General features: G+C 41.9%; 1 protein-coding gene across 2 annotated transcripts in view; it reads right to left on the bottom strand.

Annotated features, from left to right (window-relative positions):
- Positions 1-20,771, bottom strand: part of PLAGL2 (PLAG1 like zinc finger 2) — a 29,311-nt gene extending 8,540 nt beyond the window's left edge. The window contains exons 1-3 of one of the 2 annotated variants that reach the window (XM_031954117.1): positions 20,574-20,771; positions 14,511-14,880; positions 7,758-13,194 (exon numbers count right to left, since the gene is read on the bottom strand). In XM_031954117.1, the coding sequence (XP_031809977.1) occupies positions 11,973-13,194; positions 14,511-14,770 (1,482 nt within the window). In that variant the 5' untranslated portion in view covers positions 14,771-14,880; positions 20,574-20,771 and the 3' untranslated portion in view covers positions 7,758-11,972. Of the gene's footprint in view, positions 1-7,757; positions 13,195-14,510; positions 14,881-20,573 lie in introns of those variants that run through there. The other variant, XR_004232213.1, reaches the window with a different exon arrangement.
- Positions 20,772-20,829: the final 58 nt, after the last annotated feature.

Here is a 20,829-nt window from a genome sequence, read left to right as displayed (position 1 = left end):
ATCATTGATCCTAGATGTGATAGGGAGTCACTGGAGTTCACTGAATAGAGGGGTGAGTTTTAGGAAGATCATTCTGACAGTTTGGTGGAGGATGGAGTGGGGAGAGAATTGAGGCAGGGAGACCAAGCAGCAAGATATGAGGATATTCCAGATGGAAAGTGATAAGGGCCTGCCTGCACCAAGGTAGTGCCTGTGCCAGAGGAAAGAACAGGGCACATGCAGATGTTAACCAAGGTAGAAATGACTTGGCAACTGATTGGATGTGGGAGGTAAGAGAAAAGGGGCTAGGATCACACCTAGGCTGGGAGCTTTAAGAACTAAGAATATAATGGTCCTCTTGGCAGCAGGGGAAGTTAGAGGTTTTTGAGGTAAAGATGAGTCCAAGTTTGGATGTGTTGAGTTTAAGATACCTACTGGACATCCAATTCAAGATGTCTAAAAAGCAGGTGGAGAAATGCAAGATTGGAGATCAAGAGAGGTTAGGAAATAGGAAGTAGATCCCAAATCATGACAGCTGAAAAGCACCTCCATGCAATGGTGCTTTTTCAATTTGGTCAGAAGACCTAGGCTGGAATTCTGGCTAGATAACTAGCCAAAGAGATAACTGCGTGGGCAGTTTGATAATATGAGATGGCTAAGGTTTATACAGTGCTTTATGGTTTTCAAACGCTTTACCAACATTTTTGTACTTGAATCACTCAACCCTGTAAAATGATATTTCAAGGAATTCTATTTTACAGGAGAAGAAATTGAGGCTCAAAGGCTCAAGATTGAGTCCTATATTCTTTCCACTTCACCAGCCTCTATGGATCTGTTTCCTCCTTTGTGAATTGAGGTTGTTTATAAAGATGACTAACTCTGAAAGTGGTGAAGTGTGTCACTCACCTGACATGACAGAAGTGATGAACTCAAAATGCAGAATACACATTTTTTGGTGGGGGGGTTGCTCTCCTTGACTATGCATATGTGTTACAAGGTATCTTTCCTTCCCCTGCCCAATTGAATAAGAGGGAGAGAAAACATTCTTGTTCATAGAAAATTATAGTGAGGGCAATGAACTACATGATTTCCAAGGACCCTTCTCACTTTACATCCTATGATCTCTGGTAGTTTCTTTTAGTTTCTTTTCCATTTCCTGTGTGTAGTCAAAGGAAGGAGAACAGCCATTAATGGAAAAAAAAAAAAAAAACACTTCTGTAGTTTGGGGTGATTTTCAAAAAAACAGCAGGCATGAGATGATACTACAGCAAGCAGCCTGATGCCAGCATTTGTCAAATCCAGATTTCAGATGTGCTTCTAGGTACCTGATTAGTATTTCCTTTATTATTAATAGCAGCTTATATTCCTATAGAAATATACTGTTTATTGGTTTTTTGTGATGTGAAATAAAGTGATTATGAGTATAAGAATCTCTGTTCAATAGGTGAGGAAAAACAAGACTCCAGGGAGCTAGCAACTTGCCAAATATTGGTGTTACAGCCAGGATTCCAGCCTCAGTTTCCTGAAAACTCTGAACTCAGTGCTCAGTTTTTTGTGTTTTATTTATTTTGGTTTTGAACTATATTAGGATTTCCTTTTACTTTCTTCATTCTTCAGAAGTGGTAGTGAAGGTTCTTTGAGATCTTGGTCAGACCAGAAACAGGCTCACAAAAATCTCAGTGTTAAAAAAGGGTTTCAGGGAACCTCTGATCCAACTCTCATCATTTTACAAATTCTTGTGGTACATAATTAACATTTCTATTCCTTAACTTACCTTGTTATTACTGATTCATGATGGGGGGGAATAGAGACACTGTGGATCAAAGGGTATGCATAGTTTGATAGACCTTTGGTCATAGTTCCAAATTGCTCTCCAGAATGGTTGGATCACTTCACAACTCCACCAACAATGCATCAGTGTCCCAGTTTTCCCACATCCCCTCCAGCATTTTTCATTATCTTTTCTTGTCATTTTAGCCAATTTGAGAGGTGCATAGACACTCTTGAGTATACCTCAGAGTTGTCTTCATTTGCATCTCTCATCGATAATGATTTGGAATGCCTTTTCATATGACTAGAAATGGTTTTAATTTCTTCATCTGAAAACTGTCTGTTTATGTTCTTTGACCATTTACCAATTGGAGAATGGCTTGTGTTCTTATAAATTTGAATCAATTCTCTCTATATTTTAGAAATGAAGCCTTTGTTAGAACCCTTGGATATAAAAAAATTTTTCCCCAATTTTCTGCTTCCCTTCTAATCTTGGCTGCACTGATTTTGTTTGTACAAAAAAATTTTAATATAATCAAATTATCCATTTTGTATTTTATAATGTTCTTTAGTTCTACTTTGGCCATAAATTCCTTCCTTCTCCACAGATGTCTCAGTTTTTTAAATCTTTTTTGAGTTCTTCTATAAATTCTTTCTGGGCAAGTAATCACTTAACAGTACTCTTTGGGGAACTAGAGGCTTCCCCACCCCCCCTTTAATATTCTCCTCTGAAGATGAACCCTGGTCTTCCCTATTCCTATAGTAAGTTTCTATGGTTGAGTTCTTTCTCCTTTGCCTGCTCATTTTTTTTTCAAATGAGAACTTAGGGTAACCACCTCTAATCCTAGAGTGGGGGCATAAAGCTTTAATCAATATTCTTTCCTGTAGGCCTATCATAAACTTAGATTAGTTAGAGACAAGGCTATCAGTAAATCCTGAAGTTCTGAGATCTGTTCAAAGGGGAACTCAAAGTCCTCAGTCTCAGGTAAATGTTTAGCTTTCACACTGAAATATGGGAGCCAAGCTATGCCCCTCCTTTTCCTTTTCATTCTAGTACTGAAGAAACAGGATTTGAGGAAAATAGTAAGGTCCCACCATACTACCCTAATCAGGGCTAGCCACTACTGATTACAGTAATGACTGCAACTTGACAAACTTTTCACAGACTTATAAGAACTGGTACAAAGTTCTTTACCAGACTTGTCATTAGAACATTAGCAAACATTAGGCAAGAAGGAATAAATTAGATTTCTGGTCTTTGGAAACCTCAGGAAATGGGTTCTCAAACTGAGAAGGGGAAAGGAGAAGGGAGGGAAGAGAAGATAAAGGGGGAGGATTGGAATGGTGAAGATGGGGGGAGTTAGAATCCACCATCCTAGAGTCTAAGTGATCATTCTATTATCACACTAACCTATTTTATGCATAAGAAGAGCTGGAAAGGACCTCAAAACATGAAAAGTCAAAAGGTGTAAGAGAGAGCTGGATTGGGGCTTAACACATAAAATTTCAAAGTTGAAAGAGATCTTAGAACACAACTTAATGTAAGAATTGAAATATTTATACATATACATATATAATTAAAATACTTAAGAATTGAAAGGAACATAGGACCAAATAATACAAGAACCTGAAGTAACCTCAGAATATGGGATAGAAGAAATAGAAAACACCAAAGATAGATCATTAGAAGTAGAAGAAAACCTTAGAACATCAGATTAGAAAAACAGCCATGAGATCATCTCGTCCAAGAATTCCTAAGAAAACGTGTATAAATTACAAAATATCCATGAATTTGAGTAGGAAAAAAATTACATCTTTATTTTAACTAATCTTTGATTGAAATTTGACATTTTTAAAATTTTTTTATCTTTTTAAACTGCATTATTCTGAGGAGGTATAGCATCATCAAAATGCCAATGAAGCCCATTACACAAAAGAAATCCAGTCCTCTCATTTTACAGATGAGGAAACTGGGTATGTACAAGAATGTTTTTTGGCAAATTGTCAAGGTCATAAAGAAAGTTCATGGATATTAGGTCTCCAATACCCACATGGTTACTATCTGACAATCTATGTAGAAAACTGTATGAGCACAGAATGGGTATCTAATTCTGGGTCCTGGCTGGGTCTCAATTTCCCAAGGATTCCCCAGGCTCCTCTCAAAACAATTCTTCAAAAGACTCACTTCCTGATTTTCAGAAATTAGACAACAAACATTACTCTGCCCTCAAAATCCTACTTATCCAACTGTGTGCAAGTTTACTTACTGCACTTTAAGGAAGACATAGTAGAGTTAAAAATGTTTACAATCAGGCAACTCCATGAAAAAAAGGTGAGGGAAGACAATAACTCAACTTTTTTACACAATGCTTACATGGTCTATCATTTTGCATGTGAGGAAATTGGATTTCAGAGAGGTTGAGTTTTCCCCAAATCATACATTAAGTACTAGGATTAGTTTTATGGGTTCTTTTCACCAACTGCTGCATAAGGACTAAAAAGATGGGGGCTTTTCAGCACAGAAAAATGAGGTCTGAGGAGTTTAAAATCAAGTATATAAAAGTGTAAGAAGTTCATCTTGAAGAGCTTAGAAATGGTCATCATATTCCAGACAAATGTACCCCTTGAAACTGGAAAGAGCTTACTTTGCAACAGTAAAAGATCTACAACCTCCTCCCCCAATACTTTTCAAAATGTGGTAGCCAACTAAAAATAAAACAAAAATTCAAAAAGTGCTTAAATTCCTGAAATAATTAGGGATTATAACTGCTTTTTTCAAATATAAGAAGAACTGGGGAAGTTAGGTAGTAAAGAGGAGAGCTCCCTGGAGTCAGGAGGAGCTGAGTTCAAATCCTGCCTCAGACACTTACTACCTGTATGACCTTGAGTAAGTCACTTAACCCAGAGAGAGAAAGAGAGTTTCACATGTTAGTTAACATTTATGCAGTGCTTTAAGATTTGGATATCTGTGTATATGTATGTATAAAATCTCATTTATCTCCATAACAATTCTGTAGGATAGGTGTCATAACTTCACTTTACAGATAAGGAAAATGAGGTTCAGTCATACAACCAGTTAAATATTTGAGACAGGATTTTAATTCAAGTCTGTCCTCAGGCCAGCACTAAGCCATTTAGTAGCCTCTCTATCATGTAAAAGAAGGCATGGTATAGTGGCAAAAGTACTGGGATTGGGATCAGAATCAGTTTCAAATATTGGCTCTGCTACGTATCACCCGTGAAATCTTGGTTAAGCCACTTATCTGAGCTTAATGTAATTTTCTTCACTTGTAAAGTTAAAACAATTAGACTGGGATCCCAATTCTATGGTGCTCCAATGAATTCTACTTGACCCACAAGGAGAGAGCTAGGACCAGTGTGGGGAGAAACATGGAAGCCAGTTTTAGCTCATTATGAGGAAGAATTGTTCATGAATGCAATGCATAGCCTCATGAAGCAAAGTCCCCAGGCACCAAGAACTTGAAGTAGATGCTAAATGACCACCTGAGATATGCTACAGGAATGTATTTTTCAAGCTGGCGTTGAAACAGATAACCTTTAAGACACCAAACTCTTGAGATTCTATGACCTGGTATTTAAGGAAGCTCAGGATGTTCATGTCCATCCTTAACCTTGGATGCAAATATTGGGGACAACTCTTGAGGTCCACATGTTACAACTTTGGACTAAATGGACAATGGAGTGATTGTATATGTGGTTATTTTTCTGCCATTTTCTTGAATCAATTTTCTCAATTGTCAAGAAAAGCTTACCCAGCAATACTGCTCCTAGGTCTATCCCTCAGAGATCAGAAAAAAAGGAAAAGGACACATACATACATACAAAAATACCTGTAGCAGCTTTTTGTGATAGAAAAGAATTAGAAACTGAGGGGATACCTATCAATTAGGGAAAGGCTGAACAAGTTATGATCTATGAATGTAATGAAATACTATTGTGCTATAAGAAATGATAGAGATGTTTTGGAAAGATTTAACAACTCTGATCAATAAAATGATCCATGACAATTCCAAAGAACTCATAATGAAAAATGCAAATTATCTTCAGAGAAAGAACTGACTGGAATGCAGACTGAATCATTATCCTTTTTTTTTTTTTTGCAATACTGATAATATGGAAATGTTTCACACAATTTCCTTTATGTATCACATTTCTTGCCTTTTCGATGAGTGAAAAGTAAAAAAATAAATTCAGGAAAAAAGTGGTATTCATTACATTGCATTTTTTGTTTCTATTCCTTCCTGGATCCGTAATGTTCTAGGATCTGATATAATTTGCTTTATTTGGCATATTCTTACCATGACTCAGTGTGCTAGGGACAGGTAAAGGTTGTTTAGATCACAAGATTTTAACCCTGAAAGGGACTTTAGAAATCATCTAGATCAATCCCTTCATTTTACAAATGAGAAAATGGAGACTAACCACCTTGTCCAAGGTCACACAGGTAAAGCAAGTAGAACTTGGAATTCAAACCCATTAATCCTGACTCTCAATACAGTGCTTTTAATATTCTAACATACTTCCTGGCTTCTTCATGTAGACTGAACCAAACTGTCAATGCTCCTGCTCTAATCCAAACTGTCCTCAGTTCAGAAGATCATAGATCTAGAACTGAAAAGGATCTTAAAAGTTAGTGAGCCTACGTTCTTCATTTTATGGATAAGGAAACTGAGGTCCAGAGTTGTCCAAGATCACACAAGTGGCAAACAACATTAGCCAGAATCTGAACTTAGGTTTTATTTCAAGTTCACTGTACTTTCCACTGCAACACATCTCAATAATTCTTGAATGGCTCTAGGGATTAGACTATAGCAACTTGGGTAGTCTTTCTTCTGAGATGTTTAGATTCAAATTATTCTGCCTGAATTCCCACATTCTTAGGATCAAGTTCCATTAGAACACATTGTAGAGGCAACTATGTGTTGGGGAATCTAAAACCCAAATACCATACAAAAAGACCAGTATTATCTCACAAACAGGGCTGGAGTCAGTGGTCTTCTTTCATAATTCCTCAGCAGTTAGCCATACTTGCTTACCATAGCTACTGAAGCTGGAAGAAAATCTGAGTTCCTTTAGCTTCCCCCTCCACTCTGCATAAAACTGACAATCTTGAAAAGGAAAATGACTTGCACAGTCATGAATGTAGCAAAGACGCAGGACAAGAATTCAGACCCAGGTCCTTTAGCACCCACCTCTGATTTGTTGTGAGGTTCAAAAGAAAATAAATGTTTTAAACTCTTATGGTATCAGATACCATAATTAGTCCAAAACCAATGAGTACCCTTTCTCCACTGACCTGGCCTACATTTAAGAGCTACACATTTACAAAATGAACTGATAGACTGAAGAAAAAGCTGACAAAGCCTTTACACTCACTTGTCTTAGTGGCTCCTGATACAGCGAGTTTAGTGGTGGTGACCAGTGTCTGAATAACAATTCTCATTTCTTTGATGTTTTATGGTTGACAAAAGAACTTTCCTCTTAATACTTTGAGAGAGGCAGAACAGATATTGTCCCCATCTTGCAGATGAGGAAACTCAAAGAACTTCAGTGGTTTTATACATCTTTGAAGCTAGAATTTGCACTCCATTCTAATACTAAATCCAGCATCCACCTGTTCGTATGATCTAGGGATCTCAATCAACCCAACAGCTTGAATATTTAACAAGATGAAAGGTTGGCAGGAATCCTAGAGATCATTTCATCCAACCCATGAATTTTAGATGATGAAAAAAAAAAAGATCAAGAAAGGTCAGGCAACTCCTCCAAGGTCAGCACAGGTGATCAGCTGTATTGGAATTTACACCAGGTTCTGACTCCAAACCCAGACTCTCCAGTGGGCCACAGTGTTCCTACAATGTCACCCACACTCACTCTCTTGCTTGGCTGATCAAAGAATCAGTTTGTGGATTCAGCTGAAAGGCTCCAACTCTTTTCAAGTATCTTTCCAACCCTTTCCCCAATCAGAGGCTCACAACTTCCAAACACATCATTCAAAGGTTTTTAATAAACAACTTCATTATAAAAACTTTCTTCTTGAAAATGTAATTCTGTAAAACATTGAAAAATCTAATTTAACAAAGATACGCCCTGTGCATTTTCTAATGGCACTTAATATTTTACAATTAAAAACCTTGTTTTATATAAAGCCAAAAATACTCCAATAAAAAGAGGTTATTCACTGTGTATACAAAGTGCTAGAAAGTTTTTGTTTTGTTTTTTTTTTTTTCCTTTTTTCTTTTTAAATAGTCCGGCCTTACAAACAGGCAGCTCTGTGGCCTTAACAGCCAGGGGTGGGGTGTGTCTGTGTGTGTGTATAGGACTAGGATTTGGAAAGGGGAGTTTGAGGAGCGGGTGTGCTAGAGGTGGAGAGGGTGGCAAACATCCAGATTACCAGGGACAGCCTGCTGAGAAAGCTCTGCTGCCTTTAATACTCCCCACTATTTCCTGTCTCAGTCCCTTGAAAAGCCTTCTCCTGGGCATCTGGAGACCCTCCCTATTTGCTCCTCTTGGGGAATACCACCCTCCAGCTGTGAAGGTCACTGGCAGTGTTCCTCCCACAGCAGGTTCAGAGCTCAACTAGTATTAGGAGAGGCCGGGGTCGGGGCTCCAGAGACTCTGGACTTCTCTGGTCACCACCTGCCTAAGGCAAAGTTTCTTATTACATAAATATCCTTGTTAAAAAGCAAAATATTGATCCTGTACAATATAAACTGTTACCAAAAAAAAAAAAAAAAAAATCGTGCTAAAAACAGCTTCTAGATATGGGGAAAAAAACTACCAAAAAATTAGGGGAAGGGATTTTAATGAGGCACTAAGGAAAGATTGGGAGTGAGGAGGATTTCATAAACTTAGGGCAATATCTACGAGCATAAGTAATCAAACCTGCTCTGCAGATTTCCACTTTAAACAAAATATCATTAGTCAAAGGCTAAAAAAGTTCATTAAAGGGCCTCTCCATCTCCTGTGGCTATAGGGGCTCAGGGACTCAGTTCATGCCACATTTCTCCCTCCCCCCCCAAAAAAAAAACAAACAAAAAACCAGGAACAGGGAACAACAGGTTACACAGAAGCCAGACTGATGGAGGTTCAGGATGGGAACAGAATGGCCAGCTCTGCTGCCCAAGGGAGGCAAAACCAGGTCAGTCAAAAGCTGCCAGTGTTAGAGTGGGAAAATACTGGGGAATAGGGATGGAGGCAAAAAAAGGTATACTGGGACTGGAGTTTCCTCTGCAATTCATATTCCTGATACTCAGTTACCTTGACTGTACAAACTCTTAGCTGTCTTTTGGTCAATGCTGCATAAGAATTTATTATCCTTGGTCAAGGTGAATGAGTTTTTGCAGCACTTTTCAACAAAAATCTGTCTGGGTGCTGAATTCAGGGCAAAGACAGAGTTATTAAGCTACTTGTATCTTTAAAATAACTGCACTTTCAGCCTTTAAAAAAAAATGGGTTAACTTCACTTCCCTAATTTGGACCCAAAAAGGAATGATCAGGTGGCTATTGGCCAAAAGGAGCTGCCGATGTTTCCTCTGCACAGGGCATACTGGAAAACTGACCTTGAAATAGTAATTTCATGGTGATTTGTGAGGATATTTGGAGAGGTAGGTGTGGGGAAGTAAAGGGTAACAGGACTTGGGGACAGTGAAATGAGGTACCAGTTTCAGAGTTAAGTAGTTGCCTTGCTTATCACATGAAGTTTTTGGGAGCCCTTTTACATTTGTCACTTCAGCAAGAGAAAGCAAGTGGAAAGCTGGAGGACGAGGGGCTTAGGGACACACACAGGGGGAGGACAGAGATGAATAAACACTCACATCCAAGTCCCCTGCCACTTGGGATTAAGGGAAATTTGTATTTTACAGCCAGAGGTCCCAAGACCTCTGCTGGTCAAGTGTGCAGTGACCGCGGGGAGGGGGATGGGGGTACAGTGGTGAAGACAAAATACAACAGATGAGTATAAAGTCATGAATGGTAGCGATGAGCCCCACTGGCCCCTCCTTTACCATTTTCCATAATATAAGTCTTAGATGAAATGAACAGCAACTGGCCATGTGGACAAGGCCAACGCCTTTCTTTAGAAAACATAATTAGTCCATGGAATTCACTTATAGCTGATTCTTGAAAGCAAACCACCTAGCCCAAACCTAAGAAGGACTAGACATTTCTACATCTGAAAACAGTATCCCAAACTACCCTGGTTAATTTTTTTCAACATGCTCATTTGATTCTCATCCCTTCACAATTAAGGGCATCAATGTGTTTTAACACCTTCACCTCAAACAACTGGTATACCAGAGGCTAGAGCAGGTGCCTAGCATCACTTATCTGCTCTTCTCCTAAATGGCAATTCTGAGATAATTCCTAGCAGGGAATCAAAAGACTACAAAAGGTGAACTAGGCGTAAGCAACTGAGGCAGAATCACCTTAGTAGTAATGTCCTAAAAACTGAATGATGAAGCCAGAGTGAGACAATAGGTGAGGGAATCGCTCAAAATGAGAAACCCTAGGGGACTGGCCACTGGATGCGCTTGTGGAGTTAATAGTGAAAGAGGTAGATGTGTGTTTCCTGGGTTGACAGAGACATCTGGATGGGTTCCAGCAATGTTGGCCCTGGGACTCCTGCCTGCAGGCTGGTGGGAGCACATGTTGGGTCACAAACATAAAGGGGCAAAGCCAGGAAGGGGGGGAGAGGAGGTAAGGAAGGAAGATGGACTAGATTTACTTAAAAAACAAGCACAGATGGATGGGAATATGTGGTTGAAAGCCGAAAGGGATTAGACATTTAGTGGGTGACAGATATCTTCCTTGGTACTACCACATAAAACCAAGGATGGAAAAATAAAGAGTAGAAAAGAAAGTAAGACTATGGTCCTTTGGCTGAGAAAAGCCTGCATATTAAAGACCCTAGATAGATCAGTGACTACAAATACAGGGGTGGGTATGGTGATCAGAGAAATTTAGTGTTGGAGGGAACAGTTCATATATGGTTACTTCTCAATGATAAATCAATCTGGGATTTTCTAATCCTAACTTCCTGAATACTATCCTTCCAGTAAATCCACAGCTTTCTGGAAGGGGAATGGGGTTGGAGAGAACGAATGAGGTTGCTCATAACCTCTCCTTTGCCATCTTAACTAACCTATGGAGTCCAGATGTCTTCCTATATAGCTAGGCATAGCACAAGATCAAGGGGAAGGGTAGGAGGCCCCAGGTCTTGTCTTTTAACTTGTTTCCATCTCCAATTCAAAAGGAGATCAACGTGTACTTGAGCAGAAGTGATCCAGGCCTCTTAAAAACTGCTCCATTCTCCTTGCCTGCCTCATGGGGTAATGTGAGCTAAGAGAGCCACAGAGGACGGCAGAAACTGAAGTAGTCCAAAGTCAGTTTATTTCCCCATGGGGGAAAAATGTGACCTCAAGTGAAGAGAAGTCAGTGAAACCCGACTCCATCATGTAAACAGGGCTCCAGTTAACACCAGGTACCCAAAAGGTTCATGCTGGTGTCAACTGGATTGTACTGGTGGGAATGGATTCGTGGTGTGTAAACAATGCTCACTGGAATAAGTCTACTCTAACGGCTCTGCAGGGGGAAGTGAAATGATGTGTCTGAATCAACTGTGTAAACGGTATCACTGCTGGCAACACTGATACAGAGTAGAGTAGCGGTAAAGAGGGATGGGGCAGTGGGGGAAGGGAACAAGGAGGCCCTTTCTCCTGCCCACTCTGTCCAAGGCAGGTTACTGGAACTGATCTCTCGAAGACCCTTCTCCAGCAGAGACTGTTATAGAGTCTGCAACTGTAGACTGGAAGATGGACCTCTCCAGCTGATTTTCTTGAGACAATCCAATGTGAAACCTCACTGTTCCTGCTTCTCCAAGGAGCCCCTCTCCCCAGAGAGAAGAATGACGCTCTCAAGCCTTAGGGAGGGAGAGTGCTAAGTGTGGCTCCCGATTCAGATTGAAAACAAACAAACAAAAATACCTGAAGTCCTATTGTATGAAATCTTTTCACGGGGGTAGGGTTCAAGCAACCACAAGGCTGCTCTGGGAGGCTGAACCCAAGTGCTCCATACAGACACTGGAATCCTTTCACTCTTGAACCCAGATTTGAAAGCTCAACAGCCTTCATAGGGAACAGGAGGAGGAAAGAAGAATTGGGGTTTATGACCTGAGGGCCAAGCCTGGTACCTCCTCCTTCAGCCTACTGAAATGCCTGATGAAAACGTGGCAGAGTGGTGGTGCTCAAGCCAGAGGTGAAAACTGGGGGTAATGAATGTAAGGGCCCAAAGTTCAGGGGACCCCCAGGTCCTGGAGAATCTTGAGGCTGAGACTGCAAAGTGGTAAGCAGTGGTTGAGTTTCTGCCTGTGAGTAACCCATGACCAATCCTCCTGTGGTCCCAGGTGGGTTGCATGGAGGAAGATTCAGGGGGAGGAAGCCCAGGAGGTGAGAAAAGTCCATGTTAGCAGCACAAAGCGCCTCAGAGAGGTTGGCAGGGCTCTTGGAAAGCAGGGCTTCATCCAAAAGGGCCGGCTGAGGAGAGGAGGACTGGGGCTCACTGGATGGGAGAGACAGGCTTCCGGGAAGCTCCGACAGAAAGCTTTCCACCTCTGCTTTGGGTAGTTTCTCCGGCAAATATGAGGTAGATCCAAGCTGGTATTTGGGGGGAAGTTGTGGTGGAGAGGAGATGGATGAGGAAGATTCCAGAGGATAACTCATTCCCATTGGCAGGGAATTATGAACCAGAGAATGGGGCATCCCTGAACTTGGCATGGCTGGGAGGTGGGTGCTATACATGCCCATAGGTAACATGCCTGGGAAGGTCTTACCCCCTATCATGTCCCTGGATGCCATGCACAGAACTGGGCTCAGCTCTTCTTTCACTGTGACTGAGGAGCTACAGCTAAGGAGTCCCAACATGTCTACTGGTTCTGTCTTAATTTTCAGTAATTCTTGTGAGTGGCTCTTCTTCATGTGCCGAGTTAGATGGTCCTTACGCCCAAACCTCTGAGCACAGTACTGGCAAAGGAAGTCTTTGCGCCCCGTGTGTACCACCAGGTGCCTCCTTACATCCTTCCTAGTATAGAAACGTCGATCACAATGGTCACAGGGATGCTTCTTCTCCTTGGCCCCACCTGATGCTCTCCTTGAGTGAGCCTTCAGGTGCTCCAGCAGGACCTGGGTGTTTTCAAAAGTTTGGAGACACACTTTGCAGCTGAGGTCACCACTAGTGGCAGCATGCATAGCCAAATGGCGTCGATAGCCCAGCTTGGTGTTATAGTTCTTGCCACACTCTGGGCAGTGGAGGGCCTCCTTATGGGGATCATGGGTCTGCAGGTGATTCCGCAAATGATCTTTCCGATGGAACATCTTCTCACAATACATGCACTGGTGGGGCTTCTGGGCTGAGTGAGTGGCCATATGCCTGGATAAAGAAAACAGATGATCAAATGATCTGGCCACCTTCAGCCTATAATCTTCTTTGATCCAAAGGTTGAAGTGGGGGTGGGGTGAGGGGTGGGGGGAAGGAAGAGGACTAAGGCCTAATGATCCAGAAGCTAGGAGTTAGAAACATAACTCTCTTTATCCTTAATGTGTCAGTTCCCTTTTCCATAAAGATGCCACACATACAAAATCTCTCATCTACCTCTAGCATGCCACATTCTACCTGATTTTCAAAATATACTTTAAGTGGTTTTGCAAAATGCTTTATATACATTCTTTCACTATAGTTTCACACTAAGCAGATACTACATGTACAAATTCTCAAAAGAGTCAAGATGTAGACATTCGGATGACAATTATTCTTGGTCTTTAGCTTCAATCATTTCGGTGTTTGTCAGGGTACCCCTATACCAACTCTCTATACAAAGTATTGAAGAAGAGACAGTATTTTAGCTAAAGTAAGATCTCTGTCTCACTGGTCTTACAGTCTTAATCCTTATAAGTTTAATTTATATTGTTTTGAAGTAAGAGAATATGTGTACCACAAGAATGCTGCTTTTTTCTGGAAGGGACTTTGGTGACTCAAGTCATCAAATTCACAGAGGAGATTAAATGAAACCCATATAAGGGATGTGACTTGCCTAAGGTCACACCCAGTGGCAATCAAGAAAAAACACTTCCTGACACCCAGTGTAGGATTTTTTCTATGTTACTACTTTCTTCCTCAACAGCACAGACAAAAGACTAATAAACAACGTCAAATGTACAAGTAGACAGGGCAAATATTCAAATTTGTTTTTAAAACTGAAAACATCCATTATCAATTTTGTTCTACAAACAAGAGAAAATGAGAATGGAAACTCAGCTATCTGCATCATAACTGACTAATTCATTCCAGTAAGTAATTCTAAGTTGTTCTTCCAAGTTCACTGCTATTCTGCTAGATGGCGTGGATGATAATCAAGTTGGAAAAAAACCATATCAGAGCTTTTCTAGTAAGCTGGAAGAGAAAGCTATGTAGGCCAAAACAGGGAACATAAACTCTAAATCATAATACTTTAATTTTAAATTCCCTTCAAGTTCTAAAAGTTTTGATTTTCATTTTCAAGGTAGCCTCCATCAATTAATACAAGTGCATAACATCATCAAATATGTAGAAAACATAGTTTTTGGTCTCAAAAAGTATATTGTTCTTTAAAAGACAGGGAACTCGGAACAATGTATGGTTTCCTTGGTTTTGTTTTCAAATGAATTTCTGGCTCCAAAGCTGTCCCTATAGTGAATTTTATCACCTACCTATAAAGTTTGTACTTGGATGCAAAGGCCTTGCCACAGTGCAGCTGAGGGCAGTTGTATGGTCTCTGTTCTGTGTGGGGGAGGCTGTGAGTTCTCAGCTTCTCCCCACCTGAGAAGGAGGTACCGGAGATTTCACATTGGCACTTGACTTGACTTTCTGCCTCACGACCTCTTGGCCTGGGAACTAGTTTCCAGCCTGTCTCCTCCTCCTGCTTTGCATCTTGAATCCAGTTAGGGACACTGGTGAAGAATGCCGTCATGGCAGGGTTAATGGGGAAGGGCCATATTAATGAGAACTCTTCCCCATCAGCAGTGTGCTCACTCTGTTCTGATACAGTTTTCAAAGGAGCCTTCAGAAAAATATCTTCACCTGAAATGTCAGAAAAACTAGGATTAGAAAAGCCAGCATTGGATTAATGAGTTGTCTTGATTACCTATGCTAATACAAATAGGGAGATTGACAATAGTAAAAGATACAGAACTTTTAAATTTACAAAGTATTCTTTTCTTATAATATCTTTACGAGACAAGTAATGCAAGCACTATTTTATTCATTTTAGGGATAAGAAAATGAGGCTCAACGAGGTTAAAAAGAATTGTTTGAGGTGACGTTGGTAAGCAGCAAATAAAGAACTGACCGAAGTTTTCAGTCCAGTCCATTGGCTCTCCAAAATTCAATACCTCAATTTTTATTTCAGCTATTAGAATCACTGAATCTTCCCATCAAATCTCTTACTAGAGATTTTACTTTCCATTCTATCCTATTTTTAATTTTCTTCCTCCATCAGAAAGGTGCTAAAAAGTAAACAACAACAAAAAATGGCAATAAAAGAATCCCCTGCTTGGGAAATGAGCCCTTGGAATAACCTGCCCTTAGAATCAGGCTGATAGGGCAGTGTACAGGCAAGCATACCCAGGGTGAGATTTCTGCTTCTGAGCACTCAAACACAGGCTACATATATGCTGACTGTGAAGCTCCCCCAGGGATTTACATAATCCCAGAAAGTTTTTTATTTGAACAAAGGGTTAGTAACCTTTTGAAAGCTCTATTCTCTCCTTCCTTCTAGGACCTAACAGGGTACCTTGTATATCTTTACCATGTTCTACTCTTCATGGCAAAGTCATAGTATATTTATTTATACATCTTATCCTCCTATTACACTAGTTCCACGAGCTTAGGAAACATAAACAATTACTTTTGTAAAGGGCCTACTCCACATGTAGTGCTTGGAGGATACAAAGATGAAAGGACAATAATGCCTGTTTTCAAGTTTACAATTGTTGGGGGAAGGGTTTAGAAGTGGGTGTAAGACACATCCACAAACAATTAAGATAGAAGCCATTTAATAAGTACAAAGGAATGCAAATTATATAAGTATCCAGACAAAATGCTAATGAGAAATATAAGGGTCAGCCCATCTTGGGGACTGAGTGTATGAATCAAGAAAAGTTTCGAGGAGGATGGGACATGAACTGGGATTTGAATGACGAGAGATTTCAGATCACAGAAATGGGGTGGAAATGAGTCCATTTCAGGTAACAGAAAGGAAGGAATCCATTTCATGCAAAAGAAATGGCAAAAGACAGAATAATAGGTAGTAGTGAAAAGTCCAGTTTGCTGAGACCCAGAACAAATGGGTGTCATTTAGATTTAGCTCCCCTTATAGCTAGCAGGGTTCTGCATATAGTAAGCAAGCACTGAATATGTTGAAACATATCAAATTTTTTTGTGGTAGCAAAGAATTGGAAATAAAGTTGATGCCTATCAAGTAGGGAATAGCTAAACAAACTGTAGTGCATGGAAGAAATAGAATATTACTGCCCCATAATAAACAATGAATATGAAGAATTCAGAGAAGCATGAAGGCCTATGTGAACTGTGTAGAAGGACCAAGAAAACAACCTATATAATGACTTCAAAACAAAGGGGGAGGGGGGAGCAAAAAAAAAAAATTATATGGAATGCTATGTTACTATACTGATGCATAGCCTTAGGGTTAAGAAAATGTACTTCCCTCTTTTTTTTTTTTTTTTTTTTTTTGAAAAAGTCAGGGATTATGTTGCATATAGTGTCAAACTTATTTGATATGTTGGATGATTTTACTGAACTATTCTTTAAAAAAAAATTTTTTTTTAATTACAGGAGATGATTCACTAAGAACATATTCAGAAATGAAGGGGATATAAGAACCAAATAAACCAATATTGTTTTTTAAGAGATGAAAGTTCTGAATGCCAAGATTCTATATGGGTGGAGGCAGAAAGTTATGTGTCTGATTACTTCTAGGCTACCAACTAAAAGGATTGAGCTCTATAAATATATTACTATGTTCAATCTTAAAAGCAGTAAGGGAAAAAGTACAGTGTAATAACTACCACTTAATGTGCCATCAAAAATAATTATGTTGCTTCAATAAAAAAATAAAAATAAAAAAATGGAAAAGAAAAAAGTAATCATATTTGCTACTTTTAGTATATAGTTGCTAATTCTCCATGTAAAACAGAGAAAAATTTTCCTATGAGATCAAGCTGATCCTGGTGAGGATGGCATTTCATTAAACAGGCACTTCTCAAGAAGGAATCTGTGTCTATAGGTCTATATTAAAAAGCTATGTTGCTTATAATAAAGACCAGGGCATGATAATCCATTGCACGGCTGCTCCTCATGCTTGCACCTGCTGTTCACAAGAACATTTCCTGGAAGCCTAAAAAAATAAACCAGGTTGATAGGCCGATTCCACCACCATTAATATATGGTGTAAGGAAGGAGCATTAGACTTGGAGTCAAAGATCTAAGTTCAAACCCCAAGTCATAAGATTCATAGGCAAACTGCTTCTTGTTCATCTAAAAAACAGGGATTAAAAAACAAAAAAACAAACCGAGGTACTTGTTTAACTCATGGGATTGCTATAAAGATTTTGTAAAATGTTAAAGTGCAATAGGAACAGTAGCTATTAACTGTACAATGGACAAGCCTTCCCCCATTTAGAGACCATTCCTCTTATTTAATAAATAGCCAAACATAATACAAGTATTTTCCCATCAGAAGTACAGATCTGTCTAGAAAGATCTGCACAAAAGTGACAGCATTTTACACTAGTCACATGTTGAGGATGGCCCACTAAAAACCAATCCCACTTTAGCCCTTGGGTTATACTGTTGTATTTGTCATACAACACTCTTCAAACTTCTTTAATGTCCAGTTCTCATGCTGTGCTACTCCCCTCCCCCATGGAGGTGGGTGGGTGGAATTACCTGTTTATAATACCAGAGATTACCCATGCCCAAGGCACACTAAAGATACAGAACCCCAGTTCTAGAAGTTACCTTTGCTTAAAAACAAACTGGTGCCTGCTATCTAGGTGAGGATGAAAATTAGAGAGAAGTGAGTCCTAGTCACTTGGTTTTCAGTGATATGAAAGAGGTGACTGGTTCTGGAAACTCCACTCAAACTCAGAAAGAGAACAGTCCGTCCCCCCACCTCCCACACATCCACCTCATCAGTTCTCCTGAACAAGCAGAAACTGTAGCAGCAAGCAACTCAATACACTCTTACTGAAAGAGTGAGTAATGGGCTTCTAGGAAGAGGCCAGCGGGGGCTGAGAAGAGAGCCCTCACAAGGGCTCTGTCCATACAAAAAGCACATGGTTGGGTTCTCTTTTCTTGAGCTGCACTCAATGGGGATGTAGCTTTCAAAGCTACAAAAGAACACCCTATCCTCCTCTATACTATTCAAAGTGGTTGTGGAATTACTTTGCACCCAGTCACATGCTGATTGTTGATGAAACAGGTGTAACTTGGTCATCCTTTTGGGGGAGATCTCCTTTTTTCCTGTTTCTTTGTCTATACTCCCTCTGACCTGATGAGATTTCTGTGCTATTCAAGAGTACCTGCTCCTTCAGGTTTCCCCTTCCTCAGTAAAGCTTCAGAAGGCTGCCATTCTCCCTAAGCTGCTCTTCTGGTCTTGTGCATTGACCTTAACAACTGGAGAAGCCGACAGAACCTGTTCCCATAAAACAAACACAATCCTTGCCTCCCAGTTGACAAGACATCTTAGTAAGCTGGTTCCCCATGGTGTGGTTCTCCAACATTTTCCACAGAGTCCTTTTGGTGTCTGATGGGGGGGAGGGGGACGGAAGGAAGGGGAAATGGACTGGGGAAGGCCCTCCTTTGATGTCTAAATTTTACCCACTTCTTGGCAATAAGGCACTAAAGAATGTATCTCTTTCCCTCTGGTCCCAAAGCCAATTTTGTTACCTTCACAACCCCTCCCACACTCTCATTCTCCTTCTCCCCTCACCTCCCCCTCTCCTTCACAATTAATTGCCAGATACTACTCCTTTTCCTTCAGGATATCCTCTGCAGCCACTACTTCTACTCCTCCTAACTGGCTTCCTACAAAATTCCATAACCTCCAAAAAGCACCTACCAAATGAGTCCAAGCATACCTCTAACAGGACTAAGTTCAAATTCCAGGACAGAAAATCCATCACAAACGGGAACTATTTCTGCAATATTTTTTCTCTAGTTAGGAAAAATTACTGTAAAACATCAACATATGAGCAGTTCAAAAATGAATAGTCCTTTTTTGGAAATCTAAATCAGAAGGAATTACATACTGACAATCCTTTAGTTCTCCAAATGCTAATTCCAGTCAGAAAAGCTAATTTTTTTTTGGCACTACAAAAATTTTATGGAAACTCTTCTGCTCTATTATACTCTCATTCTATGTATACTACTCTTATACTCTACTCTGGCCTCCTGCCCCGAGAAGGCAGTTCTTTGAGATCTCCCTACAGCAAAGAAAGGGTTAAGCTCCATGTGAGTTCTTACCAAATCGAAGACCCACAGAGGATTAGAGTCTCCACTTCAATGACTACCCTAAAATAGCATGAGACTCTCTTATCCCTCTTCTCCAGGACCCAGGGATCTGAGAAACTGGCCCCACCACCTGCTGACTGAAAGCATCACCAAGGGCAAACGTGCAAAGCGGTGGACGGCGCCTTCCCCTCCTCTGGGCTCAAAATAGCAACTAAGACATTATAAATAGACAGAGAGCAACCAGGCCCTGACCCACAGCACCAGAAACAAATCCTCACGATGCATTCCCGGAGGAGAAAATACAGGAGCAGGAAGGGAAATGGAAATAGCTGAGCTACGTTAGGCACTCGAGGCTCCGCCGAGAATTACACGGGGGGAGGGGGGAGGCGCGAAGGAGCCTCAGCGGCTTGCACCACTCCGGGAGACATCAAACAGGATTAGCGAGGCCCGGATATGCTTTCTGCAGGTCCCTCAGACCTCTGTGGAAGGCAGGGGCTAAGAAACTGTTAACCGGGGAAAAAAGCCGGCTCGGAACCCTGCTTCCCCCATGACCTTGGGAGAGCAGTTTCACTCCCTGCTATGCTCCATTTCCCAGCCCACCGGTGGGGCCTGCTGCGTGTTTGCGCGAGTGGCAGAGGGCCGGATCCCCCAGGAGATCGCGGGGGCAGCCTGCCCGGGTGAAGAGACCGCGCACGGTGACAGACTGCGGGACCTAAGTGTGGGGGGGTGGGGGGGCGGCGGCTGCACCTGCGGGCTGGAGAGCCAGGATCACGTGGGGGGGGGGGGGGGGGGGGGGGGGGGTCGAGAACGCAGAGAACTCCCCCCCATTGCCCCCCAGGAAAAGGAAGGTGAGGTGCTGGGAGAAGCGCGGCGTCACCGCCAAAGGGGTAGCGAGGGCAGATCTCCAGGGGTCCTCGATCGCGTTTATCAGGGGTGGAGGGGGGGCTAAGAGGAGCGGGAGCTTTCCGGTCCTTGCTACCCCTCTTCGGGGTTTAAGAGATCCGGCCTTTGCTTCCCTCTCCCGCGCAGGGGAATTATCCGGGTCTCCCCCTCCTTCCCCACCCCCCGTGGGCTCGGATTATCCGGGCCTCTCCCTCCCTGTGGGGCGCGCGGAACGGGGCGGGGGCGGGGACGAAGCTCGGTCGTTAGCCGGCTCTGTCCACCCAGCCCTGGCCCCGGCGGCCCCCCGGGGGAGGGGGTGCTCTCAGGTCTCGCTCCCCGTGCTCACGCTCCTCACTCACCGCGCTCGGGGCCCCCGCGCTCCGGGGCGGGCCGCGCTCCGGCTCCGCCAGGCCCGGTCAGGCCCCGGTAGTGGCGGCGGTCGGGCCATTGTGCGGTGCATTCTGGGAGCCGCGCGAGCGGGCGCTCGGGCCGCCGAGGGGAGGGGGGGAGGAGCGGGGGCGGTGCCGCGAGCTCTCTATGGTCGCGTCGGACGGATAGAAGGGCACGGGCGGGACCGCGCGCGAAGCCTGGTGGGAGCGCGACGGGCGGGCCGGT

This window comes from Sarcophilus harrisii, chromosome 2 (genome assembly GCF_902635505.1).
Source record: "Sarcophilus harrisii chromosome 2, mSarHar1.11, whole genome shotgun sequence".
Classification (NCBI taxonomy): Eukaryota; Metazoa; Chordata; class Mammalia; order Dasyuromorphia; family Dasyuridae; genus Sarcophilus; species Sarcophilus harrisii.
The sequence above is the reverse complement of the archived record's forward strand: the minus strand, read 5'-3'. Positions and strand labels throughout refer to the sequence as shown.